We start from the raw sequence: 19,078 nt of genomic DNA on the forward strand, positions 1-19,078 counted from the left end.
AGATTCCATGTTTTAGAGGGTGTGAACAAACCCTTGGAGATACTGAACGTCCTTCCATGCACATGCCTAGCATAGATTGAGTAAGGATATATTTACATGGCAGGATCAACTACGGTAACTGTTTATTGCTGGACTTCCTTCAAAACTGTGTTTTTTTTTGCAGCCATTTTGTGGTAATTTCACATGCCTTAGTCAAATCCTTGATGGAGGAAGATCTGACCAACTTATTAAGAAGCGCACGCCTCTTAATAATTTTGTCGCCTCTTCTGCTGTCCGTGTACCAGGAGCTAGAGTACATTTCTGGTATAATGTGCATCAGTTTTCGGATTCACGTGTTGTTAAATGAGTGGGGCTTCGTCGGTCCTCCCCTGTGGCCCACCACCTCCTGCCCACTTTTCGGAAAAGTGGCCAGGGTGTTGGAAAAAGGTGCAAATTTTGTCACAAAATGGCACTTGTGACAAAACTGGCATAGAGATATAGTAAATGATCCCTGCAGTGCTCGGACCCCCCACTAATCAGATATTGCTCAACTATTCAGTGGATAGATGATACGTTTAAAGGGAACCCGTCATCTGCACTATGCTGCCCTCTCTGAGGACAGCATAGTGTAGTGACAAACCCTCTGATTTCAGCGCTCTGTCACTGCTCTGATTTTAGTCAGTACTTTTAGCGTCCTGACCTGCACTGCAGCCCTGCAGTCTGATGCTGCTCACCACCCTCCCCTGCAGCTGGATGATGATTGACAGGTTTCTTCCCTATGAGCGACAGGAAAGAAAACTATCAGTCATCTTCCAAAGTGGGGGAGGGCGGGGGCGGCTAGCAGTATCGGACTCCTCTCTCTCTCGCCATGCTGTTGTGGCTGGTTCAGTAGGTCAGTACTCTAAAAGTACTGACTACCATCACAGCAGTGACAGAGAGCTGAAATCAGAGGGTTTGTCACTACGCTATGCTGTCCTCAGTTGGGGGCAGCATAGTGAAGCTGACGGGTTCCCTTTAAATCTTGGGATGTCCTTTTAAAGGGATTATTAGGCACTTGAAACTGATGGCCTGTCCTTAGGATTGGCCATCAGTATTTGTTCAGGGGGGTCCAAGTCTCAGCAGCCAGATGATTAGCTGTTTACCAGAGGCATCTCCATACTACGGGTGGTGGCTGTGCCTGGTATTGTAGCTTAGTCCCATTCAAGTGTATAGGACTGAGGTGTATTAACCAGGCACAGCATACAATGAAGGGGACGTGGTCAATTCAACAGCCTCTCGCTTAGGGTGCTGTATGTGGGCCCCCACCGATCTAATGCTTATGGTCAATCGTAAGGACTTTAAACTCCCGGATTACCCTCATCAGTGTCACAAAGCACTGTTGCCTTCTTTTTGGGCATGTTAGATTATTTGCCGCAGACTGTTGTCGTATCTGTTTCTTCAGGTTGTTGTTGTAAATGATGAAACAACTGTTAAATGTCAGGAAAGGTGTAACGTTACTCGATTATAAATATCATGTGTGCTGCTAAAATGGTAGCTGGAAAGACTCCTGGAAATGCTAGCTATTTGTCCTCGTGGTGGTATCCGCTTTCATTGTAACACGCTGCACGCTATATTGTGCCGTGTTATTTAGTCTGGAAGGGAAAGATAGAATTACAGAATGAAACATTTGTTGTGGAATCATCTGTTGAATTATGTATTCATACCAATATGCCCAGTATATTCACCTCAGTACGTGCTTTATGAAAAAATAGACTGAGACTGTACATAAGCTGGGAGTCCTTCAGTAGGCAGCCATCCCTTGTGCTGGCGGAATAATGCCACACATTAATAGCACATTTAGGCAACACGTTCAGGTGGGAAAATGTTTTGGTCTCTTTGATTCCTATGAGATTTCCCCTTATGCATATGGCTTAATGAGGCTACATTCACATCAGTGTTTAGAAATCAGGCAGGCCGGCCAAATAATTCTGGGAGCTGCCGGATCCACATTGACTACAGTGGGATCCAACCCGGCCTCTTTCTAGCGTAAATCCCAGCTTTTGGCTGGACAAAATGTCTTGCATGCAGCTGTACATCTATTATGCCCAAAAGCGGTTGGATCCACATCTGATCCGATTGTTGTCAATGGGAATTCAGCAGTTCCTCCTGCCATTATCCGGCTATGCCTGCTGGATTTCTAAACACTGATGTCAACATAGCCTAAAAGGGGTTATCTAAACTTATACAATTAGCTGATAATATTCTAAAATAACTGAAGGAGTAATGCTCACCTTACCAATCCCCTGCTGCTCCAGCGCAGAGATTACATCAGTGGTGCCTACAGCAGTCACGTCTCCACAAGTCACATCATTGTTGTAGTTCGGTAAGCAAAGGCCATTGGGTGACCAGGGGAGCGTTGGCCTGGGACTCGGAGCAGCAGAAGTCTGGTAAGGTAAGTATTACTCATTTGGCTTATTTGTTAGCTGGTTGTAACCAGTTTCATGGGGTTAGAAAACTCTGTTAATTTCTTTGGAAGCAGAGACTGTTGCCCATATAGTGATTTTCTGATGGCAGACTCATAGGCTAATAAAGTTATGGCAAAATGTGGGAAAGCCTTGCATGTTTTTATAAATTATGTATGTCTAGAGTATTTTAACAGCAGAGTTTTTGTTTATTACTGTAGCATGGCAAGGAGTGTGCAGAGCACAACGGTGTTACAAAAGTAGTGCTCCAAGGACTCCTTCTGGCCGCTTGGTGCTAGAACTTACTCAATTGCTTATGAAGATGCTGATATATCTGCAGCTGTTTTAACATGCTGACAAAAGAGAGCTTTCATTTTAATTAGCATGATCAACCCCACCAGGCAGTAAGGCTACTTTCACACTAGCGTTTACATTTTCCGGTATTGAGATCCGTCATAGGGTCTCAATACCTGAAAAAACGCTTCCATCTTGCCCTCATTCATTGTCAATGGGGACAAAACGTAACTGAACAGAACAGAATGCCCCAAAATACATTCCCTTCCGTTCTCATACCGGAGAGCAAACCACAGCATGCTGTAATTTTCTTTCCGTCCTGGGATGCGGAGCAAAATGGATCCGTCATGACCCACAATGTAAGTCAATAGGGACGGATCCGTTTTCTCTGACACAATAGAAAACGGATCCATCCCCCATTGACTTTCAATGGAGCTCATGACGGATCCGTCTTGGGTATGTTAAAGATAATACAACCGGATCCGTTCATAACAGATGCAGACGGTTGTATTATCAGTAACGGCAAAAACGCTAGTGTGAAAGTACCCTAAGTTTGGTTAAATAGGGTTGAACATGCTGACAAAGACACTTTAAATCCTGGACAACCCCTTTAACACTGTTTAGCAGGTGGCTTGCAAGTGCCTGCAATAAACAGTTGTAATCAAACCTTTCTGCTTGATGATCTGCAATATGTCCTGGTGACTGGGTCTGTGAAGTTTAGTAAATCACTTTCCAGTCACTGTCATTTATTTGACATTTCAGTGCCCAGTGATAATTATGGTCAGCGTTGTCTGCATATTCTGCGCTCTGCACTGCTACATCTGGTTGTAATGCTCAGAGACTTCACTGTTTTATTAAAGTGTACATGTTTCTTCTCCTTCATATATTAGGGTGGGCTCACATCTGTGCTGGAGGCCCTGTTAAAAAAAAAAATAAAAGCCTAACAACGCATCTAAAAATATGTGAACTAAAGAACATCAAAAAATGCATGTAAAAAATGTACGAAAAACCACAAAATAGTGTGATCTAAAAGGTTAGCCACTGTATGCTATGTTTTGTACATATGCTGGAAACAGCACTAGTCAATTGCTGTCCCTTTCTGTGCAGCAGTGGGCCAGCCCTGACAGCTGGCCCCTGTGTGAGCATAACGATCATGCCTCCAACATGGCCACTGATGGAGGGGCACATGACCAGACCTGTCCATCAGCGGACTTCATTGAGTAACACTGTGCATGGCATGGGTAACTAGCGCATGCACAGTCTTACTCTATGGAGGCCTAGTCATATGTCCCTCCATCATGACCAATGTTGGGGGCAGGATCATTGGAGGGAACTTATGAAGGTTTATATCTGAAGTCAGTTGAGCTCGAGTCTGCATTGGCGTACTTTACACTAAATTTATCAAATGTCGCACATTGTTTGTTTGTTGCCTCTTTAAAACTATCACTTTTTTCTAGAATTTCTATTCCAGTTTTTCCCACATCACCTCCTACTGGATTGAGCTTGTGACTTTTTAAAAAAAAGTTCCAGTCATAAATCTGGAATTAACCTAACCATACAGTTTTTCCCACCCACTTTTTAAAACTGGAGTGACTGCAAAAAGTCACAAAAGCCCCTATTTTGTGACTTTTTGAAGCTAAAATTCTGGAGTACAGGGTGTGATAATATATCCCCCTTTATGTTTACACAAGATCCATCTGTGAGCACAAGGGGCCCAACATTGCATAGAAGGGGACAGCTATGGACTTGCTCTGATTACAGTAGTGAGATGATTATACTGCGGCTTTCAGCACATTTATAAAAGTTAGCATATAGGGGCCAATCCCTTTTAAAGGGTTTCTTGACTTTTGTGGACCCCACAGTGTGGCCAGACCCATGGTGGTAATCATATTTACCAGATCCCAGCCGCTGTGTTCTGGCTTCATCACTGCCTAGCTGTTTCTGCAGGTCTTAGGTCTCCATATCAACATTTGGCTTGACTCCAGGCCATGTGACCGCTGCAGCCAATGACTGGCCCCAGTGATCATGTGTCCCATGACCAAGTGACATGATGCATGGGTGACACGTCACTGCCGCGACCAGTCATTGGCTGCATCTGTCACATGACCCGGCGTCAAACTGGATGTTGATGCCGAGACCCATGACCTGCATAGCCAGCGGAGGAAGCAATAAAGCCGAAACCCAGCATTGGAGATCAGGTAAATATGCTTACCCTCTCAGGTCCGACCACGCTGTAGGGTGTGTACAAAAGTTTCTACAAAGGGGAGCAGACCTTTAAAGAAGCCTTAATAATGTATTTGGGCACAGATAAAAGTATTAGTTCTGTGATAAATTACACTCATTTGGTCCTTTTCCATGTAGTGTTCAAAGGAGTGACGCCTCGAAACTGCTGATAGGGGTAGATACACAGATAGGTGAAGGGTAAAGGTGCTGAAAAGGCATCTGTCAGCAGTTTTGTACCTGTGAAACTGGCAGACCTGTTACATGTGCACTTGGCAGCTGAAGACATCTGTGTGGGTCCCATGTTCATATGTGCCCACATTGCTGGGAAAATTAAGTTTTGACATATGCAAATGAGCCTCTAGGAGCAACGGGGGCGTTGGCATTACACCTAGAGTCTCTGCTCTCTCTGCAACTGCCACTCCCTCTCCACCTTGATTGACAGGTCCAGGCATTATGAATTTTACACTGCCTGGCCCTGTCCATCAAAGTGGAGAGGATGCGGCAGTTGCCGAAAGATTCTCATTTACATATATTAAAACATAATTTTTCTCAGCAGTGCAGACACACATGAACATGGCACCAGCACAGATGTCTTCAGCTGCCAAGTGCACATGCCACAGGTTAGCCAGTGTCATAGATACAAATCTGCTGACATATGTCCTTTCAACGTACATCAATAGGTGCTCATGCCTCTTTCATGACAAAAGAGCAGAAGTGTAAATGCCACTGTTGCAGGGATTGCAAATGGCAAGGAGCCAGTTTTTCATCTGCAGTATCTTAACTATCTGCAATGAAGGCTTCCAAGTATCTCCTCTCTGCTCTAGTCATCTCTGGGTTGGACACTACAGCCATCACCCGGAGCAGAGGACAAGAGTTGCAGTGCTCCAGACTAAAAAAAAAATACCTAGGAGCCATTGGCTACTGAACTGAAAAATTTAGTCGCCAAATTAAATTTTTTAGTCGCCAAATTTAAATACATATAGTTATAATTAAAAAAAACTTGGAGAAGAAGATGAGACAGTAGTGAGCCAGCTCTACATACAGCATACTTCCTGCCAGAACTAGGAAACATATAGGAGACTACAGCAACACATACCTCTTCCATCCATTGACATCTCCTGTCAGGTAGATGTTCTTTCCTCTTCTCCTTTGTTTGACACAGACCGCTATGACAGATTCTTTCAGCCGCATCTAGGCTCCTCAGAGTTTGTTAAAAACATGTTAGATTTCTTAATTTTTCTATAGGCCTCCCCACATTTTCAACACAACCTCCCCACCCTGGTTTCCAAACAATGTCATCCTGCTGCCCCTCCCAGCCCTAGGCCCACTGTGCTTCCCAATGCCCCTGCTGAAAAAATAGTGACCCCGGTAGACATAGTGTCCCTATGGTGCCTCAAGCAATTATAATGCCGCCTAGAGTGCCCTCCCCCAGTAATAATAATGTCTGCTAAAATGCCCCAGTAATAATAATAAAACCCTGTATTGTGCTCCCAGTAGTAATGCCTGTATAGTGTCCCCAAAAATAATGTCCCCTATTATGTCCCTGTAATAGAAATGCCCCTACAGTGCCTCCAGCATTAATATCTCCTATTTTACCCCAGGTAAAAATGCCACTATAGTGCCCCCTAAATGTCCCCTATAGTGCCCCTAGTAGTAATGCCTGTGTACAAGAAAATACCGCTATAGTTCCCCAGGATTAAAATGCCCCCCAGTACATCCAGTAATGCCCCATAGAGTGCCCTCATTAAAAAATGCCCTGGTAATGCCTCCTATAGGGCCTCAGTGTTAAAAGTCTCCAGTGCCTCCAGTAATAGGCCTTATACTGTCCCCTATATTAAAAATTCATCTAGAGTGCCCCAGTTATGCTGCCAGTTATATCCCCCACAGTGCGCCCCATGTATTAATGTCCCCCACAGTTCCCTTCCAGTAGATATGTCCCCCACAGTGCCCCTCTAGTAGTAATGTCCCCAAAAGTGCCCCTCCATTAGTAATGTCCCCCACAAAGCCCCTTCAATAGTAATGTCCCCCACAGCGCCCCTCCAGTAGTAATGTCCCTCACTGTACCCCTCCAGTAGTAATGTCCCTCACTGTACCCCTCCAGTAGTAATGTCCCTCACTGTACCCCTCCAGTAGTAACGTCCCTCACTGTACCCCTCCAGTAGTAACGTCCCCCACAGTGCCCCTCCAGTAGTAACGTCCCCCACAGTGCCCCTCCAGTAGTAACGTCCCCCACAGTGCCCCTCCAGTAGTAACGTCCCCCACAGTGCCCCTCCAGTAGTAACGTCCCCCACAGTGCCCCTCCTGTAGTAACGTCCCCCACAGTGTCCCTCCTGTAGTAATGTCCCCCACAGTGCCCATCCAGTAATAATGTCCCCCACAGTGCCCCTCCTGTAGTAATGTCCCCCACAATGCCTCTTATGTAGAAATGTCCCCCACAGTGCCCATCCAGTAGTAATGTCCCCCACAGTGCCCCTCCAGTAGTGTCCCTCATAGGGCTCCCATTGAGTAATGCCCCAAAGTGCCCCTTCAGTATTATGTCCCCAATGCCCCCTGCAATGCTATCCTTCCTGTTAGTAAAGGCCCCCAAGTTGCCAGTGAAAAAAAAAAACATGAGGGTGATTGTCGGCGGGGCAGAGAACTATCATCTCCTCTGCCCCGCTGCAGTATTGAACTGCAGAGCTGCAGTGACGGGTCTAGTCGCAAATGGCAACAAGACTAAAAAGTTTTGTTGCCATTTGTAAATTCTGGTCACCATCTGGAGCACTGGGATGTGAAGCATCTCTTTGCAGAGAGCCCAGGACATTGCACGTGAAGGGACTACCTCCATGACACTTGCAATTGTGTTGCAAGGGGCATTAACAGTTCTCCTCACTAAGAAAAAACCATGAGCACCTACCAAGGTATGTACAGCTTTACCTCTCACCTATCTAGGAATCCAACTAGTTTTGAGAGGTCAGGATCCCCTTAAACACTAAGGGGGTAATTTATCAAACTGGTGTAAAGTAGAACTGGCTGAGTTACCCATAGCAACCAATCAGATTCAACCTTTCATTTTGGAAACCCTACTAAGTTGTTTGTAGTAATGCAATACTGTCTTGGGGGCACTGTCTGAGTTCAAAGTATGGTGGTGAAGTAGGGACAGTCACTTTCTGAAATTGTGCCTCCATGTACAAAACAATGTCGGTATCTGAAAAGTGAAGTGGAAGGGAGCTGTCCTGAAGTGTTTCTGGTAAGTCCATGCACCATGGTTGGGTAACCCCCATATGACTTATGGGGTAGTCGTCTACCGTCTCCTTCTCCCTCCCTTGTAGACTGTAAGGCCTTACGAGCAGGCTACTTTATAATAAATTATAAGAATCAGTTGACAGGCAATATATCATCCATTAGCCCTTTTGTTTCTTTTTCAGATTTTACCAGCTCCGAGCATCTATGAAAATTCCACCGCGCATTCCACACAGAATAGAAGCGAGTCTTCTGCGCGTAACAGGTATATACATGTTAAACCTCCATTTAATATCCACTTCTCTCCTATTTGATGTCTACTGAACCACATCATCATCATGTAGCTGTTTTGTCTATATTACTACCAGCTAATGTGCAGTTCTATTCCCCGGTGATATTACTATTACAGCTCCTGGGGACAGGACAGCATGACATATTCCAGAGCTCGTCCTGCAGCAGTCATCCAGGGGCTGTTTCCTCTATACATGCGATGTAAAGGCATTGGAGGTCATGTACTAACAGTCTTCGACTGGGTTCACACATATCCGTTAAACGGATGCCTCAGACTGATGCCACACAGTGGCATCCGTTCACCATATATATATATATATTTTTTTTTTACCGGACTCTGCAGGATAAAAGAACTTGTTGTGCTACGTTTTTGTATCCGTTTTTTTCCAGCATATATGTCAAACGGAGGCAAAAAACGTGATGTGGATCCACCCCAGCCAGTTTTTTGGCATAGAAAAGTTTTAAATTTTGTCTCAGGTAATGTTTTGTGACAAAATTTGCGACTCTTCCACCTGGGTCCCAACAGGATGTGGCCGCTTCTTTTCCTGTTCATCTGCGTTGTGTTCAGTGCAGCTGATCAGGGAAAGAAGCAGCCACATCTGGTCTGGACTCGCTCCCCTGATGCAATGGAGACGGCGGCATCAGGGGAGCGAGGGAGGGTAAAATTAGGCAAAACATCTTCCCGCAACAGGCAAAATGCCTGGAGATCCCTTTTAAGAGGCGCTCTCCTCTTAATAAATTGGCCAGATCTTCAGCAAGTGGGGATTTTGCGCAGGCCGGCATGTGAAACATCGGTCTTTAGTAAATGACCCCTAATGTCTGCCTGATACTTTTTATTTTGTAGTGTATTCATTCCATCTTGTATTGATCCCAGTATTGCAAATCTGCTCCCTATACAGTAAATACCTGGTGGGTTTATAGATTTATTTTATACACAGCCCTCACTCCAAGTAAAGGAAGCTGCAGTGTAAAGCATAGGGGAGGGACAAAGTACACATTACAAGTAAGCTATAGTCATAACGGTTTTCTAAGTAAACAGGAGGTTAGCCATAGAGCTGCAGTATGAGGCTAGCAGCCCTGACATATTTGCTCGTTCAGCTATGCGTGGTGTGATCTTTGTGACAGAGGTCCGCAGCGTTGGCTGTTCCTCTGATGTTTTACACACTGAATAACATAAGCCTGTGGCCAGTGCACTCTCTCCTTTCCTTGTCAAAGCTACATTGATATTAGTTTTAATTGGAGATCTGTTTGAGATTTAGCATGGAAGTCATTTTCTATGCCCCAGAACGAGTCCCTGCTCCTTTAGATATCCACCACGTAGCTTTGACTCCCCCAGAAGCAGTAAGAACGCACACTTCATATAAAGCGGGTATGCCAGGATTTGATTGTTATGGATGATGAATGATTCTGGCCTGGTTCGCTGCTTTGTCAGACCCTAAGTAATACTAATAAGAAGTCAAGGAATTCCAGAAATCTGGACAGTGAATGCCTGGAAGCTGTGCTAGCTGTGATGATATCCGGGATGGCCGCATGCTGCTCTGTCATATGTTCTGCTCGTGTGTTCATCTTAGGAAACCACCACAGCTGGCTTCTCACAGGGCACTGCACCGCAGGGTAGCGGATTGGATAGGACATGAAATAATAATTGTGAACTGCCGTGCAGATTGTTAGCTTTTCAGTCAAGGTCATCTAGACCAATATCTGGTGACCACTGTGTGCTTCCACATCCGTGCGGCTGCTCCACAGAAGAAAGGACATGTCCTATACTTTGCCCCAATATGCGGACCACAAGACACTTAGAGTGGTGTGTATGCCCCCTTAGGCCTCAGGCATGTGCAAGGGCTGATATATGTAGTCCTCTGTGGCACTCCCTATGGTGCTCCATTCAGCACTGTGCTTCTTCTGTAATATCAGATGGACACATTGATTTATTTGTCAGATTCGTGTTGAATCCAACATAAAAATATTGTGTGTGTGGAGCTGATAAGCCAGGCTTAAGACTGTGGCCTCCAGGACTATAGTCCCATCCTACCTTAGCAACAACAAGATGGGACAATCCATTTAATAATTTTGATGCCGGATATGGACAGCACCACAGCATGGGTTGTTACTTGTAGAATATCTATTCAGTTTTCTCAACTCATTGAGCAGAACTGGAAATGAGGTTAAATCTAGAGGTTCTTCTGAGGTGTGGAAGTCCAGGGGCTTGTGTATAGACATTGTATAGCCTTCCATTCAGTGGATTCTTTTATGGAAGCATGCCATGGCCTTGCACATCTCGTAGTACTTACTACTAATGTTCAGTTTGGATCCCGACAATGTCCAAAGGTGCCCCATCTGACAGAAGTTACAGCTACTGTTAGTTTGTAGTCATTTGTAAAAAGCTGTGGGCCTCTTCTATATCCATTGCCATAATTTAGTTGATTAAAGCTTCAGTAAAGTGGTCAAACATAAGTCCTTTAACCAGTCTGGGATGGTATGTCGTGCAAGACTTTTCCTAAATTCTGTTCATTCATTGGCATCAGGAAGAGGTCGTATCTGCTGAAAGTCTAGTTTTTCTTGGTAATATTTTTCTTTACTTGGTAACTGAAACGTTATGTATTATTTTACCGGAGAATAAAGTACGGTGCTGTTATTTTCAAGGCGACGACTTGGCCTTCCCAGCATCGGTGCAAGATACTGTTGTCTGCAGTAAAATTTTCCAAATTTTGTACAAAAATGAGGAGGTAGCCGTCAATGATGTGATGAACTTCAAAGTTAAGATGCTTCTGGATGAAAGGAAGGTACGATTCTCATTTCATGTGAATAGCATTTTAGTGGGTCTATCTATAAATCAGTATTCTTCTAACACAATGTACCTGTCCACAGATTGAGGAGACGTTGAATGAACTGGTGTTTCAGCTTTCCATTGACCTGTATTTCACAGACACAGACTATTCGTAAGTACAGAACCGAATGCTACATGAACAGGAATGGTCTCCTCCATGTCTAGCTTGCTTATCCTGCTAACACCGAAACTGAAAGTCTGTGTTCAGATACATGGATTTCCTGTTTCTGCCCAAAGGAGTTTAATAAGGTGCCCCTTAGTAGGTGCTGAATTTGAAACTTTTAAGACGTGTAAGGTCCTGAGGAGGTACAGTATATGTGCAAATTTTTTATATCTAGCACCTTGTAATGAATGTTACGTCCAAGTTCTCCCAGCAGGCATTGCTTTACATACATAGTATTAGGACCACTATTAATATCTGGTTAGCTGGTCTGAGTATAATGTATCAATAATGTATCAATTTCTCCTCAATATAAAACTCCTCTAATAATCCCAAAATAACAAAAAAAAACATCTAGGTTATAAAAATTGACCATAAGACATTGCCCCGTGACTTTTCTGTACTGTACGGTATTACTAGTTGAGTCATACAGTTTGTATAATTATTGAAATAGTGCAAACTTCAATGCTGTGGTCATAAGAAAAGTGCCTTTAAACAGAAGGCTGCCTATACACATTAGTTTGCTGTCCATTGAATAAGCTCATTCAGTCAAAAGCTTCTTGTTCCAGTCCCTCCATACAAATGCATGCTAGGCTTGGCTGAGTGTGCATGTGTTCTAAAATACTGACAGTGGAGTAAGCCACGGCCTATCTCGTAAGAACAGCCCATTCGTTTCTCCTCTGAATCTGCCATGGGGGAGAGTCAGGAGGGCCCATAAACCTTAGATGGTCAACTGGTCCTGCTGAAATTGGGGGGGGTGCGACCGACATGCATCTAAGGCAGCGGTTCTCAACCTGTGGGTCGATCGGCCCTTTCCGGGGGGTCGCCTGAGGCTTATCGTAAAAACTCTAATCCGATGGTATATTCTAACCCCCAGGCGTTCCCATGGTGACAGGGACGCTTGCCTGGGGGTTAGAATATACAGGGCCACGCCGCTCACAGCAGTATATTTATAAACTAATCAGTAACTACTTTAACTTTAATCATTGCTCATTGCTGAGCTCTTTACTTGGATTATAATTTATTTGGATATGGGATATCTTACTTTGTCTTAGCTCCGGTAATAGCAGGCAGTGCGGGGGGCGGGACTCACTCACTGACGTCACGCGCCTGCTCCTCCCACTAGGCGGCGCAGGCGCGTTACGTGAGTGAGTGCCGCCCCCCGCACTGCCTGCTGTTACCGGAGCTAAGACAAAGTAAGATATCCAAATAATCCAAGTAAAGAGCTCAGCAATGAGCAATGATTAAAGTTAAAGTAGTTACTGATTAGTTTATAAATATACTGCTGTGAGCGTCGGGGAGGGGGATCTGTGGATGGCACTGTAGGGGGATCTGTGGATGGCACTGTTTAGGGGGGGATCTGTGGATGGCACTGTTTAGGGGGGGGATCTGTGGATGGCACTGTTTAGGGGGGGGATCTGTGGATGGCACTGTTTAGGGGAGGATCTGTGGATGGCACTGTTTAGGGGGGAGATCTGTGGATGGCACTGTTTAGGGGAGGGGGGATCTGTGGATGGCACTGTTTAGGGGAGGAGGGATCTGTGGATGGCACTGTTTAGGGGGGAGATCTGTGGATGGCACTGTTTAGGGGGGAGATCTGTGGATGGCACTGTTTAGGGGAGGGGGATCTGTGGATGGCACTGTAGGGGGATCTGTGGATGGCACTGTTTAGGGGAGGATCTGTGGATGGCACTGTTTAGGGGGGAGATCTGTGGATGGCACTGTTTAGGGGAGGGGGGATCTGTGGATGGCACTGTTTAGGGGAGGAGGGATCTGTGGATGGCACTGTTTAGGGGGGAGATCTGTGGATGGCACTGTTTAGGGGAGGGAGATGTGTGGATGGCACTGTTTAGGGGAGGAGCGATCTGTGGATGGCACTGTTTAGGGGGGAGATCTGTGGATGGCACTGTTTAGGGGGGAGATCTGTGGATGGCACTGTTTAGGGGAGGGGGATCTGTGGATGGCACTGTTTAGGGGAGGAGCGATCTGTGGATGGCACTGTTTAGGGGGGAGATCTGTGGATGGCACTGTTTAGGGGAGGGGGATCTGTGGATGGCACTGTTTAGGGGGGGGATCTGTGGATGTCATTGTGATTAATTACTCTGCTTTAATTATGTTCAATTTGTAGCAATAAAAATACATCCTGCATATCAGATATTTACATTACAATTCATAACAGTAGCAAAATTAGTTAATGGTTGGGGGTCACCACAACATGAGGAACTGTATTAAGGGGTCACGGCTTTAGAAAGGTTGAGAACCACTGATCTAAGGGCTCATTCAGACGGCCGTATGCTGTCCCCAAAAATACGGATCAGTTTTTTTGCGGATTAGATGCTGTCCCATTCACTTCTATGGAGCCCTTTTCTTCCATTGCACGGCTCACCCAAAAAAAAATGAAACATGTCCTCCTATACTTGTCAGTGAAAATCAGGACATGGCCCTATTGAAGTCTATAGATCAGCAAAAAAAACGGAATGCAATTAGTTTTTTTGCGGACAGCATACGGCCGTCTGAATGAGCCCTAATGTGTATGGCCAGCTTATATCTTCCACAACCTTGGCAGTATTGTTCTACACCCTATCTGATGTGGTGAACACATTAGTGGATCTTACGATTCCCGTGGTTTAAATAGTTAAAATATTTGAAACGCTACAGAAAATAGCTTTCCTTTTTAGCAAACTTCCTTTTTGTGTATCTCGGGGTGTCCTACCATATGTTCTCTAGTTTGTCACGCTCTGTTTCTTAAAGGAAAGCAATATAGTGATAGTTTATGTATTACGGTTTTCAGTGGATCCTTCTTCACTGGAACTAGAGAACTATAAGAAATCATGTCTTTAGTTACAAATGCTCACTTACAAATTGCAAACCAATGAATGTTATTTTGGGGGGTAAGGTGGACATGTCATCATTTAACGGGAACCTGTCACCATACAATGCTGTGCAATCTAGCGGCCACATGTTATAGAGCTGGAGGAGCTGCTATTAGCCGTATGGCACATTATTTTCTGTGCCTTTTTGGCTAATAGAAGATCCATCTCTTCCAGTCACAGTGACAGAAATGGAAACCATTTTATAAAGTAATCATATTTATTTTCTCTTTTTAGACCAAATGACCCAAACGCCTTGCAACTAATTAGTAGTCGAAATTTAAAGTTGCACTTTAACCTACATAGAGGCCTTCATCACCACATCAATTTAATGTTTGATTACTTTCACCTCTCAGTCATATCTATTGTAGTTCATGGGTCCTTGGTTGCGCTGCATCAGCCACTCATCAGGTAAGTCTGTTAACCTATTTTATATGTAAAAGACATAGACCATCATTCAAATGAAGCTGTCATGTGCATTGATTATAATCAATGTTACCTGAAACACTTGTGTGATTAGATAATGTGAGACTCTTTACACAGGCCGAGAATCCACCAGATAATCACTAACCAGCGTTCATAGGAGCTCTTGTTAGTGATTATCTGCCGGTGTAAAGGTACTGCCGATTACCTGATGAACGAGTGAATTGCTTGTTCATCGGGTAATTGGATCATCTGGGCAGGCACCTAAATCATTGTTTGCCGGCAGTAGATTGTGCCGTCTAAACAGCCTCTGCAGCCGGTAAACAACAAGACTGTAAGGGGACGAGCGATGGCACTAGCGAACGCTCCGCCCCATACTGTGAAGGTGATCGTTGCATGTAAATTCTGTGGTCTCCTTCACTGACAAGCAGGCAATTGTCCGGAAGGAACACTTCCTTCCTGTAAATCACCTGCAAAATTATCCTGTGCAAAGGGACCTTAACTGTATATGAATTACTGACTCTTTATTTTCTATAGGATATATATATTTTTTTTTTGCTCTGCTGTGTTTGCATACAGACTTAAAAGGGACACAAAAAAAGAAGAAAAAAAAAAGCATAACCTGCCAAGTAAAGTTTGCGTATACCTCTTTTTTATGAATATCTGCAGACTGTTGCAGAAAGCTGTTTTAACAGATAACCTGCAGCGAGAGAAGTGAAAACGGGAAGAGTGGGAAAAGGGGTGGAGCTTAACATTGCATTCACTTTCATAGACTGTAAAAGAGGAAGAAACTACAACATTTAGCAGCTTTTTACAAAGTCTCCACTAGTAGGTGTGCAGATATACTATACAATACTACGTAATTGACACTACAGAAAATCTTACCCAGCTTTCCAAGGTGACTGAATGTCAAGTTTGGCTACATAGGCAGGAAGGATCTCAAATATGCCTAGCTATGGCACTATTTAGGAGTCAAAAGAGGGATTTGTCTTGGTAGATTTAGTACTCCACAGTCTCTATTACAGCTTCACATGGTGGTAACCCACCTTTCCTAGGATCCTGACAGGCAAATCTGCATAGCTACAGCACTATATAAGATTGAGGATGGGAATTAATCTTGGTAGATTTAATATTCTGCGTCTTGAGTGCCACATGGTAGTAACCCAGCTTTCCCAGGTTCATAAAAGGCAAATCTGCCTAGTTATGGCACTATTTGGGACAGAAGAGAAGGATTTATTTAGGTAGACTTAATAGTTAGTGAATCTTATTACAGGTTCATGTAATTTGTTACTCAACTTTCCCAGGAACCTGAATAACAAATCTAGCTATGCCACAGTATGGAGGATTTATCACTGGCAATCTTACTCCGCATTTTGAAGTTCCTGGCTAGCAAATCCAGCTAGGTATTCTAAAGTACTGGGGATTTGCCAATTCATAAATTGGCTGATTTTGGAATTCAACCTCTGCAAAATGTAATAGGGGCCACACATTCTTTATACACTATGGGGGGGGGGGTCATTTATCAAACTGGTGTAAAGTAGAACTGGCTTAGTTGCCCATCGCAACCAATGAGATTCCACCTTTCATTTTGGACAGCTCCTTTGGAAAATGAAAGGTGGAATCTGATTGGTTGTTATGGGCAGCTAAACCAGTTCTACTTTACACCAGTTTGATACATGACCCCATATATCCATAAATGTAATATCAGGGAAGCCATGAGTATATACTGTATATGTAGTTTGATCTCCGGCATACCTCCTATGCTCCCCCGCTTCCCAATGTTGCTGAAAGGCAAATCTGTACAATTATGTTGTGAAAGGAGGAATTACCCCTGCATAAAAAGGCAGATTAGCTGTTTAGCTGTATGCACTATAGCTGGTGCGATGTATATACCACAGCTGGCACTATTGGCACTGTGGCTGGCACTGTTACCAAATCTATTTTGTAGTATTAGTAACTAGTAGTCCTTCCAAGAAAATGTCCAGGCTCACTATGTAGAAACATTATGCAACCTAAACCCAGCCCCCCTCCTCCAGGCTCACATGCACTAGCATCAGAGGGGGAGAGGGAGGGGTAGTAGACATGGCTGCAGCCTGAGAGAAGAATACTCTTCTGTTTTTTTTTTCATGGTCTGCAATTCTGATTTCTAACAAAACAAGAGCAAATAACAAAGACACATGAGGAGGTTATGTTAGGTTTTGCTCGGACTCGGCTCTTGAGTTTAGTGACCCTTTAAGCCTTAATAGACTGACATAAGTGTGGAGTAAAGTTATAAATGCAGAAACTACGTTTTTGAAGTTCAGGTTTGGGTTTGCGCTGAATTGCATTATGGATTCCGTTACCACGAACCATAACGCAATTCAATGATGGAATGCATAACTGAATGCCTTTAGAGGGATTCCTTTATGCATTCCGTCATAATAGAAGTCTATGTCCCGCAAAACGGATCCGTCCGGTTTCCCTTATGCAGGAGGCTTCTCTCCTTTCTTTGGAATGCATAGGGTGAAATCCACATCAAATACGCAGAGACGCGTCAAAATCCTTCACAGAATTTCCATTGTAAATGGCCCTAAAGGCTGCTGAATTTTCAGTATGAATAGGTTAAAAAGTTAATTCATTATGGGCAGAAATGGTATACGCAAGCATTTTTTGGATGTGTTTTTGGGCAAAAAAATCTACAACATAAACCTGTGTATTGCATGGCTGCTGCCCATATCAGTATTATTCTTTTTTACGCTATTAGCAGGCTGTCCTTATATTCTTTGTTTTCTCTGTACTGTGTTCTGTAACTGGCATTTGTAATGTTGAAAAGCCAGTACATTACTTACCCTTTGTGCTTCAGCTTTCACCGTGCAATGAAGAATACCTGGCTGAACCGAAATGCTCCAGCCCAGAGCAAGGAGTCCGCGATCCCAACACTGGAAAGTGTGGTGTTCGGCAGCCACTACACAAAGCAGCTGTCTGCAGATGTAAGACATACTGGGGGGTGACTGCACACGTCGGCAATGGGGGGTCTGATATCCCGATTTTTCACTTCTTGATGATGCTGTCACTAAGGCTACTTTCACACCTGCGTTTAGGTGCGGATCCGTCTGGTATCTGCACAGACGGATCCGCACCTATAATGCAAACGCTTGTATCCGTTCAGAAAAGATCCGTTTGCATTACCATGAACAATGCAAACGGATCCGTTTTGACTTACATTGAAAGTCAATGGGAGGCGGATCTGTTTTCAATTGCACCATATTGTGTCAGTAAAAACGGATCTGGCCCCATTGACTTACATTGTAAGTCAGGACGGATCCGTTTGGCTCAGTTTCGTCAGACGGACATCAAAACGCTGCAAGCAGCGTCTTGGTGTCCGCCTCCAGAGCGGAATGGAGGCTGAACGAAGCCAAACTGATGCATTCTGAGCGGATCCTTATCCATTCAGAATGCATTGGGGCTAAACTGTTCCGTTTGGAGCCGCTTGTGAGAGCCCTGAACGGATCTCACAGGCGGACCCAGAAACGGCAGTGTGAAAGTAGCCTAAGATGATACTCTTATCAAATATTACATATAGGTACAGTTCAGTTTCTAGATATGGTGTATGTTGAATATTAAGGTACATAGTAAGATTTGATACAAGCAGGCCATTATGTTGTCTGTATGTGTCCTCTCTTTTACACTTCTTAGAGAACTGATGAAAAGGAAAATGGGTTTAGTTGCCCATAGCAACCAATCAGATTCCACCTTTCTTTTTCCAAAGGAGCTTTGAGAAATGAAAGGTAGAACCTGATTGGTTTCTATGGGCAAGTAAGCCAGTTTTCTTTCCCACCAGTCTCCCCCATTATTTATGTCTCTTTCAGGGGAACAGCTTTGTGGTCCAGGAATGTTTCCTACAGCATGCCTACAACCTTCACTATACACTCTGTGCCTGCTTGCTGTCGTCATTTAAGGGATTATACAGTTATTTCATGACTGTAACCAAGGAGCTGCCCTCTTCACTAAAGCTGGAGTTGGGTAAGTATGATGATGACCTACTTTTCTTATATAGCGTTTTTCCTGTCCTCTTTATTTACCTGCTTTGCTTTGATTTCTTGAGTCAATCCGTGTCTCTCTACATCATACAATCCTTTTAGTTTTACTCACTAGGTTAATAATGTGCTAGACCTAATTGGCTTATACATAGGCTGGATCTAGAATAACTTTATGAATATATAGTGGGATGCAAGAGAGTCTGTGAATCAAATAGGAATTTGTGAATTTCTGTATAAATTTGATCTTAAGGAGGATCTGTCGGCTCTCCTGACATATTTCTTTTAGTGAATGTATGTATTCCTCATAGAATATCGATTGTAGAGCATCT

The 19,078-nt window shown here is 44.0% G+C and overlaps 1 protein-coding gene across 5 annotated transcripts in view; it reads left to right on the forward strand.

The window, feature by feature from the left end:
- Positions 1 to 19,078, forward strand: part of FAM135A (family with sequence similarity 135 member A) — a 98,371-nt gene that overhangs the window by 44,591 nt on the left and 34,702 nt on the right. For all 5 annotated transcript variants that reach the window (XM_040428634.1, XM_040428632.1, XM_040428631.1 and 2 more), the window contains 6 exons: positions 8,345 to 8,424; positions 11,094 to 11,233; positions 11,319 to 11,389; positions 14,545 to 14,718; positions 17,573 to 17,699; positions 18,579 to 18,732. In XM_040428634.1, coding sequence (XP_040284568.1) covers positions 8,345 to 8,424; positions 11,094 to 11,233; positions 11,319 to 11,389; positions 14,545 to 14,718; positions 17,573 to 17,699; positions 18,579 to 18,732 — 746 coding nt within the window. The remainder of the gene's footprint in view (positions 1 to 8,344; positions 8,425 to 11,093; positions 11,234 to 11,318; positions 11,390 to 14,544; positions 14,719 to 17,572; positions 17,700 to 18,578; positions 18,733 to 19,078) is intronic.

This window comes from Bufo bufo, chromosome 4 (assembly GCF_905171765.1).
Source record: "Bufo bufo chromosome 4, aBufBuf1.1, whole genome shotgun sequence".
In the NCBI taxonomy this organism is placed as follows: domain Eukaryota; kingdom Metazoa; phylum Chordata; class Amphibia; order Anura; family Bufonidae; genus Bufo; species Bufo bufo.